The 25,048-nt window shown below is 48.5% G+C and overlaps 1 protein-coding gene across 1 annotated transcript in view; it reads right to left on the bottom strand.

The window, feature by feature from the left end:
* LOC147660783 (neurogenic locus notch homolog protein 1-like) overlaps positions 1 to 25,048 on the bottom strand; it is a 415,745-nt gene that overhangs the window by 52,249 nt on the left and 338,448 nt on the right. The window contains exon 27 of the mRNA XM_086951469.1: positions 15,271 to 15,443. Coding sequence (XP_086807595.1) covers positions 15,271 to 15,443 — 173 coding nt within the window. The remainder of the gene's footprint in view (positions 1 to 15,270; positions 15,444 to 25,048) is intronic.

The raw sequence follows: 25,048 nt of genomic DNA on the forward strand, positions 1-25,048 counted from the left end.
CTTATGGGTGAGTAGCGTGCTTTACAAATGCTATGATTGATTGATTGGTTGAGAAGAAGTGGGTGACAAGCCTGTTTAAGGTCTTGTCCTTCCCCAAATGTTCTGCCAAAGGCACGTCCTGAGCCAAACCCAGTAGGAAGGTCCGAAAAAGCTGGGGCACCACCAGCACACAGGCTGACCCAGGCTCGTGACCTTAGGCTCACTGTACTGGAGATCATTCTCCCAGTAGATCCAATGTGAGCCGGACTGATCACCATCTGCCTGGTCTGCAACCTGCCGCCGCAGACCCTCCAGAGAAGGGCACTCTTTCTGCTCCTTGCAGAATTTCCTCCCCTTCTTGCTGCCAATAGATCAGCTCAGAGATGTCCCCCAGTTCGTCTCCAGTTCGGCTTCCCCTCAAGGTCCGCCTCCTCCCGGTTCGTGGGAACGCCAGGGGCTGGTTTCCTGTGCCCCTTGCCCTTTCTCTTGGCAGGGACTTGGGCCACTGTTTCAGGTTCCAAGTCCTCTTGATCACCCTTTCTGGCCGTCATTGACCGAGTGGACACGCATGCCCACTCTGGCAACCCAAGCATCTCCAAGTGAGACCTGAGCACAACATCCTTCCATAAGGACTGCTCCAGGTCGTTACCTAGCAGACAATCTACAGGCATGGAAGGGCTCACAACCACCCTCAAGGGACCTGAGATCCCACCCCCCCCACTCGAAGGGAACCTGCGCCACCAGACACTGGCGCTCTGAATTGTCCACGGCAATTACTTGGTGGACTGCCCCTGGGACTACCTGCTTCTCAGAGACCAGATGACACCGGACCGAGGTCACACTGGCCCCAGTATCTCTGAGAGCCTCTACCCTTTTCCCATTGATGGTCACCCAGGTGCTGTATTTCTTTGTGTTAGGGGGCACCGGGTTTCTTGGGACCATCTCACTGTACCTTAGTGAGACGAGGGTCATTTCTGCAGGATCCCCACTCTCCTGTGGGTACTCCTCCTCCATAAGTGCTAGACTAGCCATCACCTTGGTTGGCACACCGGTGGGTGGCTGTGCCCCCTTAGGGCACTTGGGGTCCCCCTTCATGTGACCCACCTGGGCACATGCAAAGCACTTGCGGGCCGGTCTCAGCAGGCTTTCCCGACAATACCCCTTGTTTCTTATCTCCTGGGGGATGGGAACCTTTACCCTGGGTGTTAGCTTGGGGCCCTTTAGAGGACTCCTGTGTTTTACTCTTGTCCTCCCCACTTTGCTGCTGGGGACCATGCCCACCTTTGGCTGAGTCTCCACCATACGCTTTCCTGTGGACCCTGGTACTCACCCAGCGGTCCGCCACCATAGCAAGCTTCCTGGGTTCAGTCCGTTTACTATCAACTAGGTGCTGGGCAAGACTTGCCAAACATAGACTAGACAAGTGCTCCCATGCAATCAAATTGTAGAGCCCCTAAAATCTGTCACATTACTGCCCTTCGCCCAGCCATCCAGTGACCTGCAAAATATATCTACACATTCCAACCAAGTGTTGGCATCGGACTTCTTACTGGACCTGAACTGATCCATGTACTTTTCAGGAGTGAGACCATACTTAGTGAGAAGGGCGTCCTTCATGTCTGCATTCTTAGGGATCCTGTCTGCCCGTCATGATGGGTTGCTGCCACCAACTGAGCTGGCTCTACTCCTCTGATCCAGCTCCTTTATACTGAACTCATGCTCTAACAACATCATTTTCTCCTCCATGGCTAACTTAAGCTTCCCCAGTTCTACTGCAACTCTCCTTGCTTCCCGCCTGTCCTCCAGCTCTCCTGGGGACAGGCCACTGCTGCCTGGCCTGGAGGGTTCCCCCTCCTAAAAGCCCATCCACCCTAGGAATAGGCTCCCCCGCCTCTCCCCTGAGATCACCAGACTGCTCACTGGCATGTCTGGCTGCTACCCAGGCCCTTAGCGCCTTTTGTAGCTCCTCTTTCCTCGTGAGGCCTCTGACTTGGACTTTTCGTTTTTTGCAAATTTATTTCAATACCCTAACATTGTAGAATTCCAACCTATCCTCCTCAAAGGCAATTTCCAGGGATGCAACAGATGATGCTCTTGATTCAGGCATGATGAAGTAGTGTGTTCAAACTGGCAAGAACAAAAATAGGCCAAAAAGAAAAAGAACCAGTATGTGGCACATAATGGTCTGCGATATGGTAGCAGTGCACACCAATCACTGTAAGTCAAGTGCAAACGCAAGTCCTATCCTCACCGCTGACAACCAATGTTAAAAATGGAATTTTGGTAAGCTAGGGCATGTGCCAAAGCCAGGCACAAACCACCACTCTAGTCAGGAAAAGGGAGTTACCGCCCTAAAATACCCCCCCGGCTCACCCCCTTGGTAGCTTGGCACTAGCAGTCAGGCTTATCTTAGAGGCAGTGTGTAAAGCATTTGCAAATAACCGACAGTAATACAGTGTAAGCACTACAAAAGGACACCACAACAGTTTAGAAAAATATCCAATATTTTTATATACTTAAGACAAGACCGAAACGATTAAGAAAATCCACAATACAGTACTTCGAAATTTTCAGTTATCAAAATACCCTTGAAAAACAGTTCCATGAAGTGGATAGCTCCGTCCGGGGCTATCACGGAGTCGTGAACAAACAAATCCAAACAGTTCTGGCTGACCGTGTCATCGCGGGCCAGCTAGGGTATCGGGAACACCCGCAAACAGTACCTTTTAGAAATGCAGGGCGTCGGCGAACTCTTGTTGAGCTTCCAAAAGCATGGTATCCGCAGACGTCGGTTCTGGAGGTTGGTGCAGGTGTCATCAGGGCCCTCGAAGTCACTCGCATTGCAGATCTCTGTCGAAGTCAGGAGCGCTGGCGTCAGGAGGTGTCGGGTGCTGCAGGGCAAAGTGCAGTGGTGCGGCGTGTGGTGCCCTTAGGCCGCGGTGTGAGCAGCGGCTCAGTGGTGGTGTTAGGTGGCGTCATAGGTGAGACCAGGGCCGTGGTGCGAAGTGAATGTGGTGGTCGTTGCGGTGCTGGCAGGTCGCGGCACAAGCAGCGTCGTCGTCATTGCTGGAGCGCTGTCATCTGTAGTCGATGGCATCGGCTTCTTTAGGCCATGGGTGCGGTGCAGGATGAGGGCGGTGCATCATGTAACTTTATGAGCAGTGCCCTTGAACCACGGTGCAACCAGCGGCGTCGATTTAGGCATGGAGCGGCGTCATCTGGGAGGCCAAGGCGTCGTCGTGAAGCGAGGCAGTGCGGAGTGCGGTGCCCACAGGTCGTGGTGCGAGCAGCGGCTCGGTGGTGGCCTCAGCAGGTGTCGTAGGTAAGACCAGGGTCGCAGTGCGGCGTTGCGGCGGTGCCCTCTGCAGTACCTTCAAGAAACAGAGTTGCAGCAGCGTTGTAGACGGCATTGGTTTGCTTTTTCCTCTGTTGCAGCACAAAACACACAGTCCCCAGTGCTGAGGACAGAAGATTTTAAAGTCTGTTCCTGAGACTTCTTGAACAGGGGGCAAGCTCTACCTCAAGCCCTTGGAGAAACTTACAAAAGTAGATTGCAGAAAGTTCAGTCCAGTACTTTCACTGCCCAAGACAGAAGCAGCCACTGCAGGCCAACACAGCAAAGCACACAGCAGAGTGGTAGTTCCTCCTCACAGCTTCTCCAGCTTTTCTATCCCAAAATCCTTTAATCCCTTCGGCAGAGATTGTCTGTGCCCAGATAGACCAGTTCTGCCTTCTCTCGTGTAACTTCCTGGCGGGAGGTGGAGACGGCATGGTCAGAGGCAGACCAGACCTATTCAGCCCTTTCCTGACCCACCTAGACTATCTGGAGTCATTCCTGCTCCCCAGCCTTCTGTCATCCAAAACCCAGACAGACAATCCACATTCCAGCAGAGGCACACAGGATAACTGAGCAAGAAAATACCTAGGGCCAGAAGTAGGTGGCCAAATACCGATAACTAACGCTGAAATTCGCAGAATTTCAGCGTTTGCAATCGGTGTTTGGCTGAGAGCAATGTAGGTGAGTTTTAACCTACTAGCAAAATAAGGAATCACAAAATTGAGATTCCTTATTTTGCTCATGCATTTAAGGAATCGGAAAATGCGGTTCCTTAAATGCAATGTAAGTAGCACTAAAGAAAGTGCACTTTAGCCTTAAGGAATCGGTAATTACCACCAACTTCAAGTTGGTGGTAATTAGCGATTTCCTTTAAAAAAACACTTTTTTGCTTTTTGTAAAGTGCCATGTGGCACACATTAATGCCCTTAGGGCATGTATGTGTGCCACATGTGCACACATACACATTTCAGGGGTGCAACAGTGTGTCCTTTTGACACCCTGGCACCCTTGAAATTGCTCCCGCTATTTGCGATTCTTTAATACCGAATTGCAAATAGTGAATATCTTCCCATTCATTCATATGGGCCTCCTAGCCCATAGGAATGAATGGGTAGGTATTCCTTATTAACGAATCTCAATTTGTGATTCGTTATTAAGGATTATTAAGGAATCACTAATATTTTAGCGATTCCTACCCACATTCAATTTTGCCAGTCCTTAATAGCGAAGCGGTAAAATTCGCTATTAAGGACTCGCAGATTTGATTTTACCTACATCTGGCCCCTAGTTTCTAAAAGTGGTATTTTCAAACACAGAATGTAAAATCACCTTCACTAAAAGATGCATCTTTAGATTCTGAGTTCAGGCATACTAAACTTTATTATCCTACCTAATTCCCTGGGCCGGTTATGTTTATAAGATGTTATAAACATCTCCCCATTCCGCCCAATGGGGAACAGGTAGCCTTGCAATAGTGAAAAACAAAATTGGCCATAATGAAAATGTCCTAGTAATCATGACGGAAAGTTTCAATTCTATTAAGTACGCGGAGACGAGGATGATGCTAATCTTTCTTTATTATCCATTCTCAGCAACTTCAACTTTAACAATCAAAAAACTTCCAAGTCCCATGAGCTCTGTAGTTCAGGGGTTATGCACAGTCCACCAATCAGTAGATCCTATGGGTCACAAGGGCGTGCTTTCCAACGCCTTTCTTCTTTCTTGACTGCAACCTTGAAAATATCGAGGCTTATTATTCAGTCTTGGAACCCTCAGAGCCTAGGAAAAAGAAATATGAAAGTAACGAATCAATTCTCCTAAACTGTGTGTAAAACAGAGGGTACTGTAAAGCACTTGTTATCATTGAAACAAGTCAGCTAGTAGAGTCAGACATGGAAGTACTGCACAGCAGAAAATCAATGTAAAACAAATACTTATCCCCTACGAGGAGAAAGCACCTCTTAATGAATCTCAAGTAAATTGTATGATTCGGATGGGTATAGGTCTCCTTGAGGCGGGAATAATCCTCGCCTCCGCGTCCTTATTAGAATTTAAACTTTCTATCATGATTACTAGGACATTTTTCATTCTATCTCAGGACTGGAGGCGAGGATTATGCTTGTTCAAAGCTTATCCACCACAAATAACGCCATATTCACGACTGGTTTAATATAGAATCTTTTAAACATCGAATCCAAAGACCAGTCTGCAGCGTTTAAGGTGGCCCAGTGAAAAAGCCTTATTATTATATTTCTTATATAGCGCCAGAATCGACCCCCGAAGGGGTATCTCCGCGCTTGCCTTGGGAACCCGTCCTGGTTTTTCCCTGTGAGATAGCCCCTACAGGGCATCCCCAAGGTGAAAGCCAGGCATCCCGCCGCAGGGGGGCCGTTGTGGAGATTAAGCAAGCTTAATGCCCAGAGTTGCAGAGTGTGAACCCATGATTAGGTCAGGCACCGAAGCGAGAATTATCGAGTCCGTGGACATTTGAGCTCAACACCCTGCCAATCGGGAATCGAATCCTGGTCCCGGGTCTGACCTCTGCTTCAGGGTCTGCCTGCTCTAACCAGTGAGCCACACTTCTCCACATTATGAGCCATCGCTCCTCTCACTGAATGTGCACCAAATTGGGTTTTACCCGCTTCCTGCATCACCCATCTGATCCAACGGGCTATGGTTCATGGCAAAACCACTTTGAAGGGTCTCCGTAAGAAATGTATAACTTTCATATTTTCATATTCTTTGAGGCATCTAACTACGCACAGCTTCAGGGATTTATCAAAAGCTGTGTTGGACACAATTCTGGAGTCCGACTTAGTCCGGCGCTTTATATGAAAGGTGACCCTTCGGGTGTACAGACTCAACCTGAAAGGTCCAGAGCTCGGACATCGGAGACTCTACGGCAAGACACTAAGCATAAAAGCATAGCCAGTTCGGCTGAAAGCTCATAGCGAGATAGGTGCTTATTGGGTTGTCACGATTGGAACAGATGTAGCACCCTATTAAGATCCCATAAGGAAGAATACCGGGGCTCCGGAGGGAACGAAAGGCGAATCCCTCGCAACAATTTACAAGCCAATGGGTGGTCCCCCAATGGGGCTTCCGCAATCGGGAGGTGTTCGGCTGATATCGCTGATCTATAGGAGTTAATAGTGCGATACGCCAGGCCTTGAACCGCTAAGGAGGCAAGGAAATTCATAATGGCTACCACTTCGCACGCCATGGGATCGTGGTTGTTTCAAACACACTAACCAACCCATCTGGTCCACGCTGACTTATAGCGTTTGTTAGTACTGTCGGCCCAAGCTGCTCTCAGCAGTGTCTGAGCTTCTGTTGATAGGCCTGGGACTCTCCAGCGATGCCCAAAATTAGCCAAGCTACTAAGGGCATCCAGCCTTGTTGGAGAAGGGGGTGTGGACCGCCCTGGGGATCCTTCAGAAGGAAAGGATCTCTGAGTAGAAGGATTGGAGAATCCCAAGAAAGTTCCAGAAGAACTGGAAGCCACACTTGAGGCCGCCAATATGGGGTGATCAGGACTAACCTCGCCTTTTGTCTGCGGACATGCGTTGTGAGCCTCATTATCATGGCGAATGGGGGAAAAGCATACCTTGTTTCCTTGGACCAATCTTGGAGGAAAGCGTCTGTTGCTGTTGCTAAAGGGTCTGGCTTCCAACTAAAAAATCACGGAAGCTGATGGTCCAGTTGGGACAAAAAGTGATCCACCGAGAACGGGCCCCACATGTTGTGGAGTCTCCGAAAGAGTGGCGGGTGCAACTGCCATAGGCTCATGTCCGCCTGGAGCACCATTCTGCTATTACATTGGAAGCTCCTGGAAGATACTCCGCTGTCACCAAAATATTGTGGGATAGGCAGAACATCCAGAAATCCTTGGCTAGGTTCTCTTAGGCCTTTGATTTTGTTCCCCCAAGATGGTTGATATACCGGACCGCCGATACGTTGTACATCTTCAAGAGCACACTGCAAGACGCCTTCTCCTTCGTCCTACATTGGATCGCAAAAGACCCTGCTATTAGTTCCAGCTGATTGATATGGAGTTGTGCTTTGTCTGCCGACCACTTTCCTCCAGTGAAGGAGTCCCTACACCGAGCCCCTCAGCCTGACTTGCTGGCGTCGGACTCTATTAGTAAGTCTGATTCGCAACCGAATATGGCACTGCAGTTCCAGGCGTCCATATGGTCCAGCCACCGCCTCATCTCCATACGCACTTCCTCCGTCAGGGGCACCTGATTGGAGTATTGTGGACCTCTGTGGAGATGCGAGGCTTTCAGGTGCTGCAGCGCTCTGTAGTGGAGTGGGCCCGGGAAAATCGCCTGAATCGAGGAGGCGAGAAGGTGCACCAGACGGGTGATCTGTCTCAGTGAGGTCGTGGAATGAGCCAATACGCGTCTCAATTCCATTCGAATCTTGGTCATATTCTTTGCAGGAAGGCTCAAGGTATGAGAAACTGAGTCTATGATGAACCCCAGGAAAGTTACCTGCCTGAAAGGTGTCAGAAGCGACTTCTTGGAATTGATGATGAACCCCAGGTTTTGGAGGAGGTTTACTGCTCTTGCAACTATTGGGAGAGACGGTGAGGAAATTGCTCCAAGAGGAGGATTTCGTCCAGATAGATAATAAGGTGAAAGCCTTTCGCTAGCACCTTGGTGAAACACCAAGGGGGCGAGGACAGCCTGAAAGGGAGCGAGACAAACTCGAACACCTGGTCTTTCCACAGAAACTGTAGGAAGCGACGGTGCAGTGGAAAAATGAGGAATGGGGACTACCAAATATACGTGCCTTTTAGATCGAGTCTGGCCATCCAGTCGTCCGGTTGAAGGAGATCTCTGAGCAGGTGTATGCCCTCGATTTTGAAATGGCGGTAAATCAGCCATTGATTCAACTCCTTCAGGTTTATGACTGGACATTGACTGCCGTCCGGCTTGTCTACGAGGAAGACATTGCTGAGGAATCCTCTGGGATGAAGATGCGTGGGGACCACCGCTCCTTTTTGCAACAAATCCGCTACCTCCTGATCTATGAGGGTTGCTTGATCTTTTGCAAAAAACAGCAGTTGGGGGCAAATCTCCTGAATGGGGGAATCGTAGAACTCTATATGGAACCCCTGTACAGTCTGTAACACCCATGCCTCTGCGGTAATAGCCTTCCAATTGTGTACATAAACCACGAACATGCCACCCACCGTGAGAAGGGGAAGGGTGGAAAGGCTCACCTGAGTTAGGTTTTGACTGGCCTCTGGGGGCTCCTCTGCCGCAGCGGCCTCTGAATCCCCGCCTGGATTGGAAGAACACTTGACGGTCCGGATCCTGGGCTTTTTTGCCGGTTCCTCGTTCAGGGTCTTGGGTGTAGAAGCAGCCGGTCGAACGCCCTCTACCGTGACCAACAAAAATTCTCGGGTGAAAGACCCACTTTTGGAAGATTGCGCCTTATCTAATGATGTGAATGTGGCGACAAACTTAGTGAGCTCCTTAATGAATGGGTCCCCAAATAGACCTCCTTGCGCCACCGCACCTGCCTCAGACGAGGAGAGGTCTCTCAACTTGGGGTCAACTTTCAGGAGGAAAGAGCGCCGCCTTTCTGTAAAAAGAGCCCCATTAGCGCCACCTAAAAAGACAATCGCACACTGTGCCTAGTTGGAAATCCTTTCTGGGGAAAGTGGAGTACCTGCCTGTTTAGCTTCTTCCGCTAACACTATGACTTTTGCGATAGGGTCCGCTATGTCAAGTAATTTATCCTGACATGATTTCCAGGGTCTGTCGATCCCTTTTTTTGGGTCGCGGATGTATTTTTGCAAGAAGGTTGCCATTCTGGGGTCAACCTCAGGAGTCATTGCCACTTTGCCCGGTAGGGCAGGGCGTGGGCAATCCACCCTGAGGCAATCTCTAACTTCTTTCTCAAGAAGCTTACACAAGCGACCGGCTACAAATGCCGAAACCTTGTGTGACGGGGTCCACTCTGAGGAGCGAGGTGGACTGGGTCTTCAGGGACAACATGTTTAAGTCTTCTTCCTTGGTGTCGGTAGTTGGAGACTCTACAGGGCGCCAAGGCCTGGATGGGCCTGCCTCGTCAGCGGATCCCTCAGTGGATTTCCTCCACTTCTTCTGCAAAAACAGAGGGCTCTGGGGAGTATTCTGGGGTCCCCCATCTGGCCTGACCAGGAACACTTTTTTAAGGCGGTCAAAGGTGCCTAAATCCATGCCTGACGTGCTCTTGCGCTTCGGCGGGCGCTGAGACTGGCATGCATAGGTAAATTGCATATTGCAAAGCTCAAAGGGCCCCATGGCACCCGAGACTGGCTGGTGGATGGATGCATCCACTGCGTCACAAAACTCGTCGTTGAGGAGAATAACCTCAAGGAATTCCCCTTGGGTATATTCCTCTTCCATGACGAATGGGAGGTAAGGTTTCCTGAAGACAAACTGATATTTACCCCAGGCGCTCTAAGCTCTTGCCGTGACGTTACAAGACTAATGGGAGGGAGGGGGTTAAGCTGTGTTTTTGGCGTGACTAACAAGCACAGGTTTTGGGTACCCCAAGTGTAAAACTTTTTCCCTGCTGGGTGAAGTTTGGCATGAGCAAGGGTCACTGTTTTTGGGCACTCCTAGGAGTTCTATATCTTGGACTGATCAGATCCCCAGGGGAGACTCACCATATCTTCAAGCAGGTAGCTAATGCTTTGGGCCTGCCCCCGATCAGCACTACCCCCTCAGCCACAAACAAACATGCAAATTCGCCTCACAACGTTCACTTAAGACCCGCTTGAACACGGGCGTCAGGGGAGAACAGTCTCAATTACGGACCCACGTGTGTGAGCGTCAGGGCTTCCAATAGCTCCGAGGCGATGAAACGGTAGTGAGGGTATTCGTCCTGTTCTCGGTGGTTCCGTCCCGTATTCTCTAGCCCACGACTCGAACCAACGAGACGGACCCGCGCCCCCTACCAGAGACAGTGCTTACCGCACCTCTCGCCTCTAATGGGGCTGAGAGCGGAGTGGGAAACTTCCACGCCCCCAAACGAAAAACCGCAGCGTGGAAATGAAACGCCGAGCGCGCGGGCACACCAGTACAAAGCGCAGCAACGCACGATACAAACAGAGTTAAATTAAGTGGAAAAATAATGAATAATAATGGTATAATTTCCCTCGCCCTGATGAGCGAGAAGGAAACACAACTTATCTTTTGCTGAGAGCAGGAAAGAAAGAGGAAAGATATTGGCAGCAGCACGCCCTTGTGACCCATAGATTGGTGGACTGTGCATAACCCCTGAACTACAGAGCTCATAAGACTTTAATTTTTTTTATTGTTAAAGTTAAAATTGCTGAGGATGGATAGTAAAGAAAGGTGAGCATAATCCTTGCCTCCGGTCCTGACACAGAATTCGTTATCAGGATATGCCACACACACCAGGGCATGTCCTATCTTTCACATACACTGCACCCGGCCCACAGGGGTACCTTTGGCCTACCTTAGGGGTGGCTGACATGTAAGAAAGGGGAAAGTGAGGGAAGGTGTGCACTGGCCAAGACTCCACAACGGCGGGTCTGAGTTACCTTTTCAGGGCTACTCACGTGGGTGTCACAATCAGTGCTGCAGGCCCATTAGTAGCATATAATTCACAGGCCCTGGCACTCTCAGTGCACTTTACTAGGGACTAACTAGTAAATCAAATATCCGATCATGGAAACATCAATCCTTACCACAATTTACCACAGGAGCACTTGCACTTTACCACTGATCAGCAGTGAGAGCAGTGCGCAGAAACACTACGCCAGTAAAAACAGAGTGAAAACCAGGAGGTCAGAAAGCAAAAACTATAGGGAAACACACCAAATTCAAATGCCAATTCTAACAGCTCTCCTGCATAACCCTCGCTTCATCTGCATTATTACTCAGGTGTCTGTCGGATTTATTTCTTCCTGACACTTTTATTGGAAAGCTATTTTAGGAGCCCACTAATTAATCCATTCATCCACTTTATGTAATAAATTGTAACTCTGCACCTGTATGCTTCAAGAAAAAAATCTGTGGACTTCACAAGGATTTTAAGAATAGTCTTGGAATACTGCAACCATCACGGTTTTCCTTATAATGAGAAATTTCCTAGCTTTCGTAACGGAAAGTTTCAATTCTATGAAGGACACAGAGGGGAGGATTAGGCTACTCTTTCTTCTTTAATTTTAACAGCAGGCATTAAAACCAATAACAATACAAAGACTTCATTTCCCATGAAGCATTAGACAAAAAACCGTCAAATCTGTGTTAAAGTCTCTTAACCAATCAGGGGCCTCCTGGCACAATAACTGCCGATGACCCCTGCTGGACTTCCTCTTTCGTCCTGCAACAAAGCCGACTGCAGAAGTTTCTTGATCCTGCTTCGAGGACTCTGCACCAACCCTGGGCAAAGCACTACACTACGCTTGTGTAGTTTATGAAGTTTGCACTACTTTGTACTACACGAACTGCACGTAGCACAGTGCAAACACGCGCAGTGTAGTGCAGCGGTCATTTTTTGCTTGCTCGCGGTCCTCAACATTAAGTTGGGGACCGCGAGCAAACAAAATGACATCCCGGCAAGACTTTTTCCTCGTTCGCGCTCAGCAACATCAAGTTGCCGATCGCAAGCATGGAAAATAAACCTCCCGGCGAGATTCTCAAACCGGGGAGGTCAGGTTTCTCATTGCAAGTGGTCGCGTATGCTTGCGGGATATATGTCGTTACAACGCGCGCGTCACAACGACCTACCATTACAACGCGGTTGTAACAACGCAAGTCGTTACAACGACTTGCGTTGGGGGGGCGCAAATTTAAAACATTTAAATTACTATTCCAACACCAGTCCCCGTGGATAGCAGGGAAGGTGTTGGGATAGTAAATTAAATGATTTACTATCCTCGAGCGCCCCCCAGCGCAATGCGTTGTAACAACTTTCGTTGTTACAACCGCGTGATAATAGTAGGTCGTGGTAACGCGCGCGTTGTAAACGTTGCGCACCATGCTCGCGCCCGCTAGCGATGAGAAACTACCAGTCCGCGTTGAGAAAGCTGCCCCTCAAGTAAAAATATACTCCAGTGGCAGTAAAAGACAGCTAGCACTGTGCAAGAGTCCGTTTTCAATGATAACACAGTGCAGACAAGCATTCGGCACTTAGCTGCTGTTTTCGGCCGCTAAGCAGCGATAATTCTATCGCCCTATTAGCAAGCTGTCGCTAACAGCAGTTAGCGACAGCTTGTAGGCGATAGCGAGCGGTTTGGGGCCCGCTTTGCATGTCAGCGATATTTATCGCTAATGACATGCAAAGTGGGCGTACCCAAATTGGTAGCGACTGAAAGCAGTCGCTAACATCGCTATCGCCTATTACCAACACAGGCGTAGCGATGGAAATATTTGTGCTAAGCGCGAATATCTCCAAAAACTAACGCCTGCTCAGACCAGTTCTTAGACATCATATCCAATGGTAGGTGGATATAATGGCTTAGACCCTGTTAGCGATAATGCGTGAATATCGCTGTATTCTCAGCGATATTCACGGATTCCTCCGCTATCACCGGAATTTTTTTTGCTAATAGCACGTTATCTCAGCGATAAAATCCGGTGATGCGCGGTGATAAAAAAATTGCCGCTAACCCTACTTAGCGATTTGTTGATAATATGCCCCAAGGTTCTTTATTTATTTAATGCAAATTAGTTTAATTTAAATTGATAGAGATAGGGTGGGTTATCAATACTTTAATTTTTAAATATAATAAAAACATTTAATGTATGGTTATAGTTAGTATTAACTTAGTTTTATATAATATAACGTATATAACGTATTGGTTTATATAGTATCAATTTACACTTTAAAGTAATTTCATTTAGGATTAGGGATAGTATTGACTTAATTTAATTAATTTCAAATTAATTTCATTTAGGGTTAGCAGTAGGTTTAGAATGAGAGTACTGCTAAGGTTATGGTCACCCAGAATGTGTCCTTCAGAGCTGGACCAAATGTTTATTAGTGGCCTTCCCGAGTGAGCATAGTACTTCAGGTGCTACCTCAAGAACTTGACATAATTATCCAGACAACAGGGCGTATTTACAAGCCCCTTGCGCCAACAGTTCGTCTCTTTTTATCACATAAAAAGTGATGCACTGGTGGGGCAAAGGCCTTGGAAATAAGCTCCAATGTGTCATTGGAGATGTATACAACAGAACACGAAGGGGCATATTTACAAGGGCTTAATGCCACTAGAACGTAACTTTTGGAGACATTCTGGTGGTGTTAAGTCCTTTGCCTTATTCCCAAGGCGGCGTAAAGCCACTTTATGTTGCTTAACAACGATGCTCCTATTCACGTCGCTTTTATCGTGAAAGAGGCAGACACTAAGGGAAACACAGGGGAGTGCCGTATTATTGTAAATAAGGCGCATCCCTGTGTTTTCAGAATTTTGGAGCGCAGCTTTAGCAATTATGGTGTAACACTGCTCTTCGCCATTCTGTTGTACATATGCCCCAAAGTTCCGTTATCTGCTGTTTATAACTCTGTACCTACATAGACTAGACTATCTCAGCCTTCCATCCATTTGAAATCAGTGAATGAAGGCAAATGAAACAGGGTAACAGTGAGAATTATTTACAGCACTTAGAAACAACAGAAATGCTTCATTAATGCACATTAGTAATGGTATTATTAATTTAATAAGGCAGAGAGAAATGCAGGGGCATATTATCAAGGGTGGCGATAGGGAATTTTCTCTGCTTTAGCAGCTGTTTTCGGCCGCTAAGCGGCGATAATTCTATCGCCCTATTAGCAACCTGTCGCTAACAGCAGTTAGCGACAGCTTTTAGGTGATGGCAAGCGGTTTGGGGCCCGCTTTGCATGTTATCGATAATTATCGCTAATGACCTGCAAAGTGGGCGTACCCAAACTGTTAGCGACTGAAAACAGTCACTAACATCGCTATCGCCTATTAGCAAGGCAGGCGTAGCGATGGGAATATTGACGATAAGCACGAATATCTCCAAATACTAACACCTGCCTAGACCAGTTCTTAGCCATGTTATCCAATGGGAGGTGGATAACATGGCTAAGAGCATTTCGTCGCTAATGCGTGAATATCGCTGTATTCTCAGCGATATTCACGCATTTCGCCGCTATCACTGGAAAATGTATCGCTTTGGAGATAAACGTTGCTAACAGCACGTTATCTCAGCGATAAATTCCGGCGATGCTCAGCGATAAAAAAATCGTCGCTAAGCCTAATTAGCGATAAATATAGCTACTTGTTGGTAATATGCCCCGCAGTGCTCTAATGAAAGGTCCTTATCTGTATTGTATTTTTGTTGATACAATATGCAGGTTTTCCAATCTTAAAGAGTGGACATAGTTCAAATATACAGTTCATAAGAACTCTCAGTTATGGTGGCAACTTTAACTATCATGGTGATGGTGTAAGAAACAGGAGAGGAGAACAAGATGGGACAAGTCCAGACAGGTCCCTGTGATGACCGCAGAATTATAAATGCATATGACACAGAATATGAATGAATGAATGAATGGATCAGCATTTCTTAAGCGTGTAGTTGTAGGTCTTTAAGTAGAATGGGACTCTTTAGAGCTTAATTGAAGTTGTATAGGAATGCACTAGCCCACAATTCAAGAAGAAAAGTGTCCTAGAGAAGGGATTGGCACCTTAAAGGTGAACAGAGAGATTAAGATTTGTGGCCCATACGCTATGGGACCAACTAGGCTTTGACATAAGAGCTCTTCCCACCCCTGGGTGTTTCATGAAGTCCAAAAGATCCCAGCTAGTCATATAATTTACAACATCCAGACCTTGCTGCATTGCTTGTAGTGTGAGCATTATATGCAATAAATGTATACAATAATATATGAGAACACGTTCTATCATTAAGAACCAGTGCAGGCTGTTGTAAGCATAAGTCGACACATCCTACCGATATCCACGCGCTCATGGTGAACTGCCACCACTGGAAAGGGCAGCAGCGGTCCCAGGCTCCCACTGGCTGCCAATGCTGCCAGGAAGAGGGCCATGCCATCAGCGGAAGCCAGGCACAGCTCGCCAGCATCGGAGCAGGACTGGCTGTCCACCTCTAGGAACACAATGTATCTGGGGAGAGAGGTAAGAGTGGTCAGTGCCTTCGTAACTCAGCTCATGAGCAGGAGATGCCCACCATGACCCCACCGTACAAGATAATGCATCAACCAATGGTAAGAACACAACACAAACAAGCAGATTCAAAACATATCATAACAAATGTAGCAGGAACGTTTCATGATGCCTGATGGCTTTAATGTAGGTGGAATAAAATACGCTTCTGTGCTATTGATATAGGCTGTGACTGCTGCTAAACAGTCCAGTGCTATTCCATACAAGAGTCTGCCAGATAGTGTTAAAATGAGTGAACGTCATCAAGCGAGCAAGCGAGTACCCTTGAGAAGATCCCAGTGACAAAAAAACCTCAACAAATGACTCGATCCAGTGACGGCGAGGAGGGGGCAGGAGAGCTGCGATGCCCAGCAGGAGGCAGCCATGGGACAGGTAAGTGCCTTTTACTAACTTTTAATTATTTGGTCAGGGTGGAGGGGCCGGCTAACTACGTTCCACCACGGAGTTGTAGTTTTGCCTGAACACTGCATTCGCAACGGAACGCGGAGTAGGCAAAACTACGTAAACTCCGGTGGCAGAGCACAGTTACCCACATGGGGTTAAACTTTTCCTGAAGAAGGTCTATCTGCTGTGCACGGCACCAGACTACAAATTTATCCCAACGACCGGTGTCCCTGTTTAGCCGAGGGACATCTAGCTGCCAAAATGAAATTAACCACCTCTGCAGATCCTCTTGGGGTCAGGCACCCTGATCAGAGGACAGATGCCAAAGACCAGGATTTCTGGATACCAAACTATTCATGGACATTCCAGAGCCAATAGGATGACTTGGGCCTAGTTGATCCTGATCTCCTTCAGACTTCAGGGCAGGAGTGGTAATGACGGGAAGGCATAAAGGCGTCTCGAGTTTCACTCAAAGGGAAACGCATCTCTGAGCAAAAGACGCCTTTGGAACCAAACGTGCAGAAGTTCTAACATTGCCAGTTCCCAGAGGTGGCAAGTAGATTGAGCCAAGGTTCTCCTGTTTCACAGCAGAGGCCTTACGACACCTTCAAATGTAACTGTCACTCGCGATCTGTTAGACGCCGACAACTGAGTTTGTCTGCCATGGCATTCAACTATCCTGCTACTCCTTGGTGGTCCAGTCATTTCTAGAGGTGCTGGGCCTCCTGGCATAGGGTCATTGACCCCCACCTGCCCTGCTTGTTGCATTACTACATGCAGTGGTGTTGCACCTGCCTCCCCTTGATGGTCAGAAGCAAGGCTTTTAATGGCAAGCTGATGGCCCTCAGCTCCAGAAGGTTGATATGGAGCCAGGACTCTGCAGGAGATTATAGGCCTCTGAACTGCACCTCTCCCAGAAGGCCACCCCAACCCAGAAGTGATGCATCGGTCACCACTGTCAGCTCTGGGAGGAGAAGGGAAAGAGGTCTACAGCTGACCCAAGTGCTAACCCAGTAACTGCCAATGCAGATCTTTTGCATTTTCCTCTGAAATCTGAACGTAGTTGGAGTGGTCCTCTTGATGGTGGGCCCAGTGAAACTTCAGATCTGGCAGGAATAAGCGGATACACGGGGTGACCGTGTTCCACTAAGGGTATGCTGCAGGGGTCTGGCAGGTGGGGCTGCAGGAGGCGTAGTGAAATGGACAGCCCATTGACCTTGACTGCATGGGCAGCGGGCATCATAGCCTCGACCATGAAACTGATGGGCACTTGGTGGAGGATGGATTGGCCAGTGGTAAGTGGCACCTCTACCGAAGCTGCAAAAGAAGTGGTAGGGCTGATGCGGCTGGCGGGGTAGGCAGATAAACCCAGGAAGTGTGCCGTGGCCCTGCTCTCCTTCAATCACTCAAGTACAGAGTCTTCCTTGTCCACAAAAAGGTGACCCACTTCGAATGGCATGCCCATGAGGGACGACTGGACATCACCTGAAAAACAGGTGGACCGCAGCCAAGCAAATCAAACAAGGTAGCAAAAAGGCCCCTTGGTTCAACGATGACCTTAAGAAATCCAAGAAGCTATGTCGCACCCTCGAGAAAACCTGGAGAAAAAACCCAACCACTAACAACCTGACCACCTTCAAGGACGCCACCCGCAAACACCACCAACTGATCCGATCCACCAAGAAATCAGCATTCAAGGATCGACTCGACATTCGACAACAACACCCACAACAGCAAAGAATTATTCAACATCGTCAGAGAATTTACCAACCCCACCGCCGGCACCAATGACATCACTCCCTCCCAAGACCTCTGCGACTCCCTATCCTCCTTCTTCCACAACAAAAACGCCGACATTCATAACAGCTTTGGAAACTTGTCTGAAGAACAACCCACTCCACCCACCGCCGAACCAAAACAACACTCTCACAACCTTTGCGCCTGGAACCCAATCACGACTGAAGACACCATCCGCCTGATGAACTCCATCCACTCAGGATCGCTAACCGACCCATGTCCCCACCACATTTTCAACAAAGCAGACTCCATCATCGCACCCCATCTTTGCGATGTCATCAACTGCTCCTTCAACTCAGCTACCTTCCCAGAAAGCTGGAAACATGCCGAACTCAGCGCCCTTCTGAAGAAACCCACAGCGGACCCCTCCGAACTTAAGAACTACTGCCCCATCTCACTCCTCCCCTTCCCGGCCAAAGTCATCGAGAAAGCCGTCAATAGTCAGCTCGCCGCATTCCTTGAATCCAACAATTCACTTGACCCCTCACAGTCCGGCTTCCGAGCCAAACACAGCACCGAAACCGCCCTCATCACTGCTACAGACGACATCCGAACGCTACTGGACAACGGAGAAACAGTTGCCCTCAACCTACTTGACCTCTCCGCCGCCTTCGATACAGTCTGTCATAACACCCTCATAGAACGCCTCAGCAACATCGGAATACAAGGAAAAGCGTTGGACTGGATCATCTTGTTCCTCGCCGGAAGAACCCAGAGAGTCCACCTCCCCCCATTCAAATCAGAGGCAACTGAAGTCATCTGCGGCGTACCACAAGGATCATCACTCAGTCCCACCCTCTTCAATGTGTACATGAGTCCTCTCGCATCCATCGCGCGTCAACACAACCTCAACATCATCTCCTACGCTGACGACACCCAGCTAATCCTCTCCCTCACCAAAGATCCTAACACCGCCAAAACCAATCTACACGAAGGAATGAAAGAAGTAGCCGAATGGATGAAGAACAGTCGTTTAAAACTAAACTCGGACAAAACGGAAGTCGTCATCTTAGGATCATCCCCCTCTGCATGGGACGATTCATGGTGGCCACCGGCTCTGGGCACAGCACCCACACCTACAGATCACGCACGTAACCTGGGCTTCATCCTAGACTCCTCCCTATCGATGAGCAGACAAGTCAACGCCGTCTCTTCATCATGTTTCAACATCCTACGCATGCTCAAAAAAATCTTCCGCTGGATCCCCACCGAAACAAGAAAGACAGTCACCCACGCACTAGTCACCAGCCGACTAGATTATGGAAACACATTCTATGCCGGAACCACAGCCAAACTACAGAAAAACTCCAGCGCATCCAAAACGCCTCAGCCAGACTCATACTGGACATCCCCCGTCAAGCTCACATTTCCGGTCATCTGAAAGATCTCCACTGGCTTCCCGTCAACAAAAGAATAACGTTCCGTCTCCTCACCCACGCAAACCAAGGCCCACTACGTCCTAGGACCCGAATGCCTCAACAAACGACTATCCTTCTACACACCCACCCGCCAACTACGTTCATCCAATCAAGCCCTCGCCACAATCCTGCGCATCAATAGATCCACCATGGGAGGAAGATCTTTCTCCTATTTAGCGGCCAAACCTGGAATTCCCTCCCCACCCACCTCCACCTCACACAGAACCACCTCTCCTTCAGAAAGCAGCTAAAAACCTGGCTATTCGAGAAATGATGCACTCTGGGTGAGTAGCGCGCTATACAAATTACTGAACTTGAACTTGAATGATGACTCTGATGCCAATGGCCCAACCGATTGAATCTGTGGTGTCCAAGCCACAACAAATTGTGAACTTGACCGCATCACAACAATCCTGTATAGCTGGGCGAGAACAGGTTTGAGATCTTCAGGAACACCTGGAAGTACTTGATCCATCGAATTCCAAAGGGCGTGGGAATAGCACCCCAGCAGGCAGCTGGTAATCACAGATCTTAGTGCTAAGCTAGCAACAAGAAGATCCTTTTTCCTAATGTTTCCACCCATTTTGATTCCTTTTCAAGTAGGAGTAGTTGGGAATGTGTTGGGGTAGTTTTGCTAGTAGACACCTGCAACACCAAGCTTTAGGAGAGGGGTGCTGGGATAAAAATGCCGGGCTGCCCGAGGCATGGTGGTGGCACCATGCATTCTGGTGGTTGACCCGGGGGTTAGAGCAAGGTTTGGCCAAGGCCCAAAAACGTGCCTGTATGGTCCGCATTAAAATGTAAGAGGGTCTCAGAGGAGATTTGCCCTAGCTGGAGGCCCTCCGTAAGTACATTGACCTCCTTTTTGGCATGGTGGACGATCCCAAAAACGAGTTGCAGGATAGCCTCCAAAGTTGAACGACTTCAAGAGCATGATCAAGATGTATGGTGTGTTTTGTTTTTTACTTAACCGACGACTTTGGCCAAGACAAAGACTCACCCTGTAACTACTCCTGCGACTTCTGTATCTGAAACAGAGTTGTAACTTGACCCCAGTCACCACAGGCAAATATGTGACGTTACAACGCGGTCGTTACACAGCGGTACGTTACATCGCAGTTATTACAACACAAGACGTTACAACGAATTGCGCTGGAGGGCGCTGGACTTAGGAATAGTATGATTTACTATTCCAACTCCAGCCTACGTAACAGTAGGGAAGGTGTTGGAATAGTAAATCAAACTATTCCTTTGTGTATAGCGCCATCCAGCGCAAGTCGTTGTAACGACTTGCGTTGTAATGACAGCGATGTGTAAAGACCACGTTGTAAAGGTCGTTCGCCCCACACGCAATCCTGATGAGGGTCTGTCACAGACATTTGTTTGCGACAGTCCCATCCAGGCTTAAGACCTGTCATTTTGGGAGGTGACATTTCCCTGCACACTGTTTTACAATCTGAATAGGTTAAAGGGAGTTTCAATGAGACAAGAGGAGCCCGGGATCCACGTCTGGTGGCGTAAAAAGAAAGGAACTGACGTTAGCCCGCAGGATTGGCACCTCCATAGGCTACAAATGTCATTTCCAAAGTGGAAACCACATCAGTGCAGAGTCGCACGGCGCAACCTATCGGTGTGCAGAGGCACTGCCAAAATGTTTACGGATCTAGTCTGACACTAGGGGAACATTCAAAAGTGAGAAATTTGTGCTTTTCATCTCTCTCCCTGCACTGCTGCCTACAACCAATGCAGGCACACTTGTATATACCCAGTGCCAACGCAGGCACGCATGCACCAAGATGCAAGGGTGCCTGTGTTACTGGCAGGATGTTTTTGTGCAGGAATGGATACCTTCCTGTACAATAATAATCTTGTATGGCAATTCCCTCTTTCTGTCATGATGCAGAATGCATCGCGCATAGAAAGAGGAACTAATGAGGAGAAATAAACATATTTCTTCTCGTTGTTCCTCACTGGGGAAGACGTAGCATTTTGAACTTTTCCCATGTTTCCCAGGTTTATTAAATTTGGGACTGCACCAAAATCAGAGGGTGGATGCATGGAAAGGCTCATGCTCCACCCAATGAATGCCTCTTGGACACAGTGTAATGTAACGCAGCGCAAGCGGGGGCCATGCGTTGCATTTTCTTTATGTAAGGCAATGCAAATACCAACTAACATTTTGCATTGTGGCTGCATAAAAAACAAGCATTTACAATGCAATGGTTTTGCCTTTGTTAAAGTTAGAGCTATTGGCATTGCTCTTGACATTATTTTTATTTATGTTTTTTTTAACATAAATAAATGGCATTGTCATTTACAATGCCAATAGCTTAATCTCTCGCAAATGCCACACACAAACACCCACAGAGAGCCCCCCCACACACACACACAGCGCCCCCCCACACAACCACACAGCGCCCTCCACACATACACCCACACAGAGCCCCCCCCACACAGAGCAGAAGTATGCTACATTTAATGCGAGTCACAGGGCTTTAGATCTCATCCACAGAGGATACCAGACCCTTCTGGTGTGCATTAGTTATCATTCTGCGCAGTCTGTATTCGATCCATCAATCTCGGCGTCACTGGAGAGCGCGAGATACCCGGAAAAATAAACTGCGCGCGCATGACGCAGCCCCCACCTCCCAATCCTGACAGGAGCCGTTCAACACCCCCTTCGTACGCTGCGCTAGCCTTCAATTTTAAAGAGCAGTTTAGCTAAGAAATGGCACTTAAGTGAGGCACACTGATATATCCGCGGTAAACACAAGTACAATAACCGAGAATATGAAAATATTTTTTTTTTAAACCCAGCAATAGAAGCTAAAGAATTGAAGCACTGAACATACAAAGTAAACTGCCGTAGTAGGTGAATGCACAACAATACACAGTGGGCAAAACTGGACTGCAAACCACAGGAAGACTGTCACAGATTGGGACGTCCTCCAGGATGTGAACAGGAGATACCACGCCACCAACAGAGATAAGAACACCACTTCGCCGAGGACACAAAGCAAAACGCACTTTAATAAAAAGCTGCCAACAACAACATTACTGTTTAAGCCGGATTTGTTTATTTTTATCTGTGTGCCTGCCAAAAAAGCTGCATTTCTAGCGCGACTACCACGCCCCGGGTAAAATTATTCCCTATTCTGCTTAAAATAACGTTTCCCATTCAGTGAAGTAATTTTCGGGGGGGGGGGGGCGGTGGCCCCTCCACGCTGAATGTGTCCTTTTATCCATTTCAAAATTCAGATAAATGTACTAATAAACACGGTGACTCAAAGTGGAGCATTTCCAGAATAACAGTGAAAAACGCAGGCAACGCCTGATGACAGATCTCAAGTGGTCACGTCAGGTGTGGATTCGTTTCCAGGGACTGTTTACCTGGGAATTCTGGAACGTGTGGTTGTGTATTTATTGCCATGGCGAAATGCACGTGTACAACAAGACGTTTGGCTTTTCCTGCCTTACTAAAAGAGACAGCACGTGTTTTAAAGTTAATATTTATCATTTTCCATGCTCCCTTCGAAACAAAGAAGAATGTCGGGAACGCCCCCGTGTCTGTAGTCCTTGCTTGCTAGAAAAACATATAAATCCATAACATAGTGAGGGGGTGTCCTTTGTGAGTTAGTAATAAGGACTAAGGTAAATATTTCCACATTCTACGCAACATCGGAGGCTTCCACATGTGCCCGTTTCCTAGTGCTGTTGTTCTACCTTCGGTGCTTAGTCAAGAGATAAGAATGCAGATATTTTGAGCGGACATCTCACCAGCCTGTTGCATTCTCAGTCGTGGGTCTCTCCAGAAGAAGCGGCAGAGGCCTTGGACTATGTCAATGACAGGCTGGCAAAAAAGACGCCAATCTATGCACCCGCCATTAACTTACCTTACTAAAAGAGACAGCACGTGTTTTAAAGTTAATATTTATCATTTTCCATGCTCCCTTCGAAACAAAGAAGACGTGTGCATGAGTATCACAATATGGCTGCCGCCTGTAACGCACCAGATACAGTGACTTTCATCATTTTCTTTTACAGAGAGCATCTTGTGACAGCCTCGTTCACAGTTCCATCATTAACTTTCCAAATAGACACAAGGTGCAGTCAGAGCGTCTCTTCCGTTTCTTTATAAGGTTTAGTCCCGGCAATAGATTAGCATGGTAGCAAAACTGTTCCTCCGTTCATGTGTACTGCTAAGACGGTTAGACAAGAAAACAGTAAGGTGTGCCTCATCTGGAACCAAGAATCCGCTCCAATCACCGGTCAGCCCGTGCAAGCCCAGAAGCAGCGAGGTCCATCCATCTTTTGCAATCTGCAGGAGCCGCTCGTCCGAGGGGATCTTCCAATGCACCACCCAACCCTAACCCGAGAACTAAAGGTGAGAAATCCCCAATGACCTACCGAAGTTTTGAAATTCTAGGCGTGGCAGCAGACAAAGAAGATTGACTATGCTGCCTGCCTCTACCCGAAAAATGACCTCTTAACTAGCGATAAATAAAGGATTTATATGCTGAGGCTGCTCAGCCCATTTTGCAAATATGTGCTTAAAAGCCAAGAGCTTTCCGTATTGGTGGTGCACGCAGCAGGCCCGACTAGTCAACTCCAGATCCCTAGCCAAAAGACTACTGTGTGTAAATCATTTAAGTAAAGGGTCTGGTTTTCCCTCAAACAAACACTGGCCACTAAAAGGATGTTCAGCACCTGGGTGTGGACGTTCCCTGTCAAGCCTTTAGATCTCATCTACGCATATCAGCTTCAAGCCAACACAATGGCCCGGTTGCAGCATCAACCACATCCAGATAAGTCTGCATGGCTCTTTCGCCACTTCAATACCAAGAAATCTCAGATGTGACTTCGCAAATAGTCATGTAAACTGAAGACCACCGTGGAGGGTAACTTCCACAACCCTTTTGCACTCTAGGTCCTCGGATGCAGAGCATTACATGATCTTAACAACAGACTGCCTCATACAAACACCTTGGTCACCAGAATATCCAGTCTCTTAGCCTACTTATCAACGCACTAGAGTGATCCCTATAGATTTATCAACGCACCAGAGTGATCCCTTTATATATATCAGGCCCAAGTTATCCGAATCGGATCGGACCCTGCGAGCTCCCGTTAGACCGAGAGCCCTGCATGTTTTGCGTTAACCCGCCCGCCCTCTTGAATTGCCGAGATGGGGGTCGTTTCCCGTGGAGGTTGCACTGGCAGTAGCCGGTGCATTGATCCACCGAGCATCAACCAGGAGCTGCTGTGCCGGGCAAGGAGTGAAGCCGTTAACGAGGTTCCTGGCAGGGCATCGGTGAAACGGAGAGTGGCCGAGACCGGGTCTGGCAGGAGACAGCGCCGCTCCGAGACAGCCTTCCGCTCAGATGGCCGTGAATGTTTAATGCCCGGCCGTGGAGGGGGCAGGTTTACCGCAAGTTCACCTTTTAACCCTGCGGATTCCGATCCCGGTGCCGCCGGGGTCAGGTCTGCGGGAGGACATGACGAGCGACGAGTGAAGGTAGGAGACAGGGGGAGAGAGGTTGGGGCAGGAAGGCAGGGGAAGAGAGGAGGGAAAAAAAAAAAAAAATCGACTCACCTGCACCTTGCGACGGCGGCACTTCTCCGGTCTCCCTCTTCGGCATGGGAGACCGGCAACGTCGACAATCTCTCTGGCACTTCTCCGGTCTCCCTCTTCGGCATGGGAGACCGGCAACGTCCTCCGCATCTCCCGGGGTTCCCTCCAGGCCACGGGAGCCCCGCGGGCGCCGCCATACTTCTTGCCGTCTTCCTTCTTCCCCCGGGCTGCGGGGGGCGGGCACTTCCGGCCGGCCGCGCTAGGATTGGCCGGCCGGCCAGTCACGGGGCGGGAAACGGGGGAGGAGAGACGCAGAAGTGCCGGCAATGCCGGAACAGACTCGGGGGCGTTACGTGACGCGTGATGTCGGCAAA

This window comes from Lissotriton vulgaris, unplaced genomic scaffold (genome assembly GCF_964263255.1).
Source record: "Lissotriton vulgaris unplaced genomic scaffold, aLisVul1.2 SCAFFOLD_1465, whole genome shotgun sequence".
NCBI lineage: Eukaryota > Metazoa > Chordata > Amphibia > Caudata > Salamandridae > Lissotriton > Lissotriton vulgaris.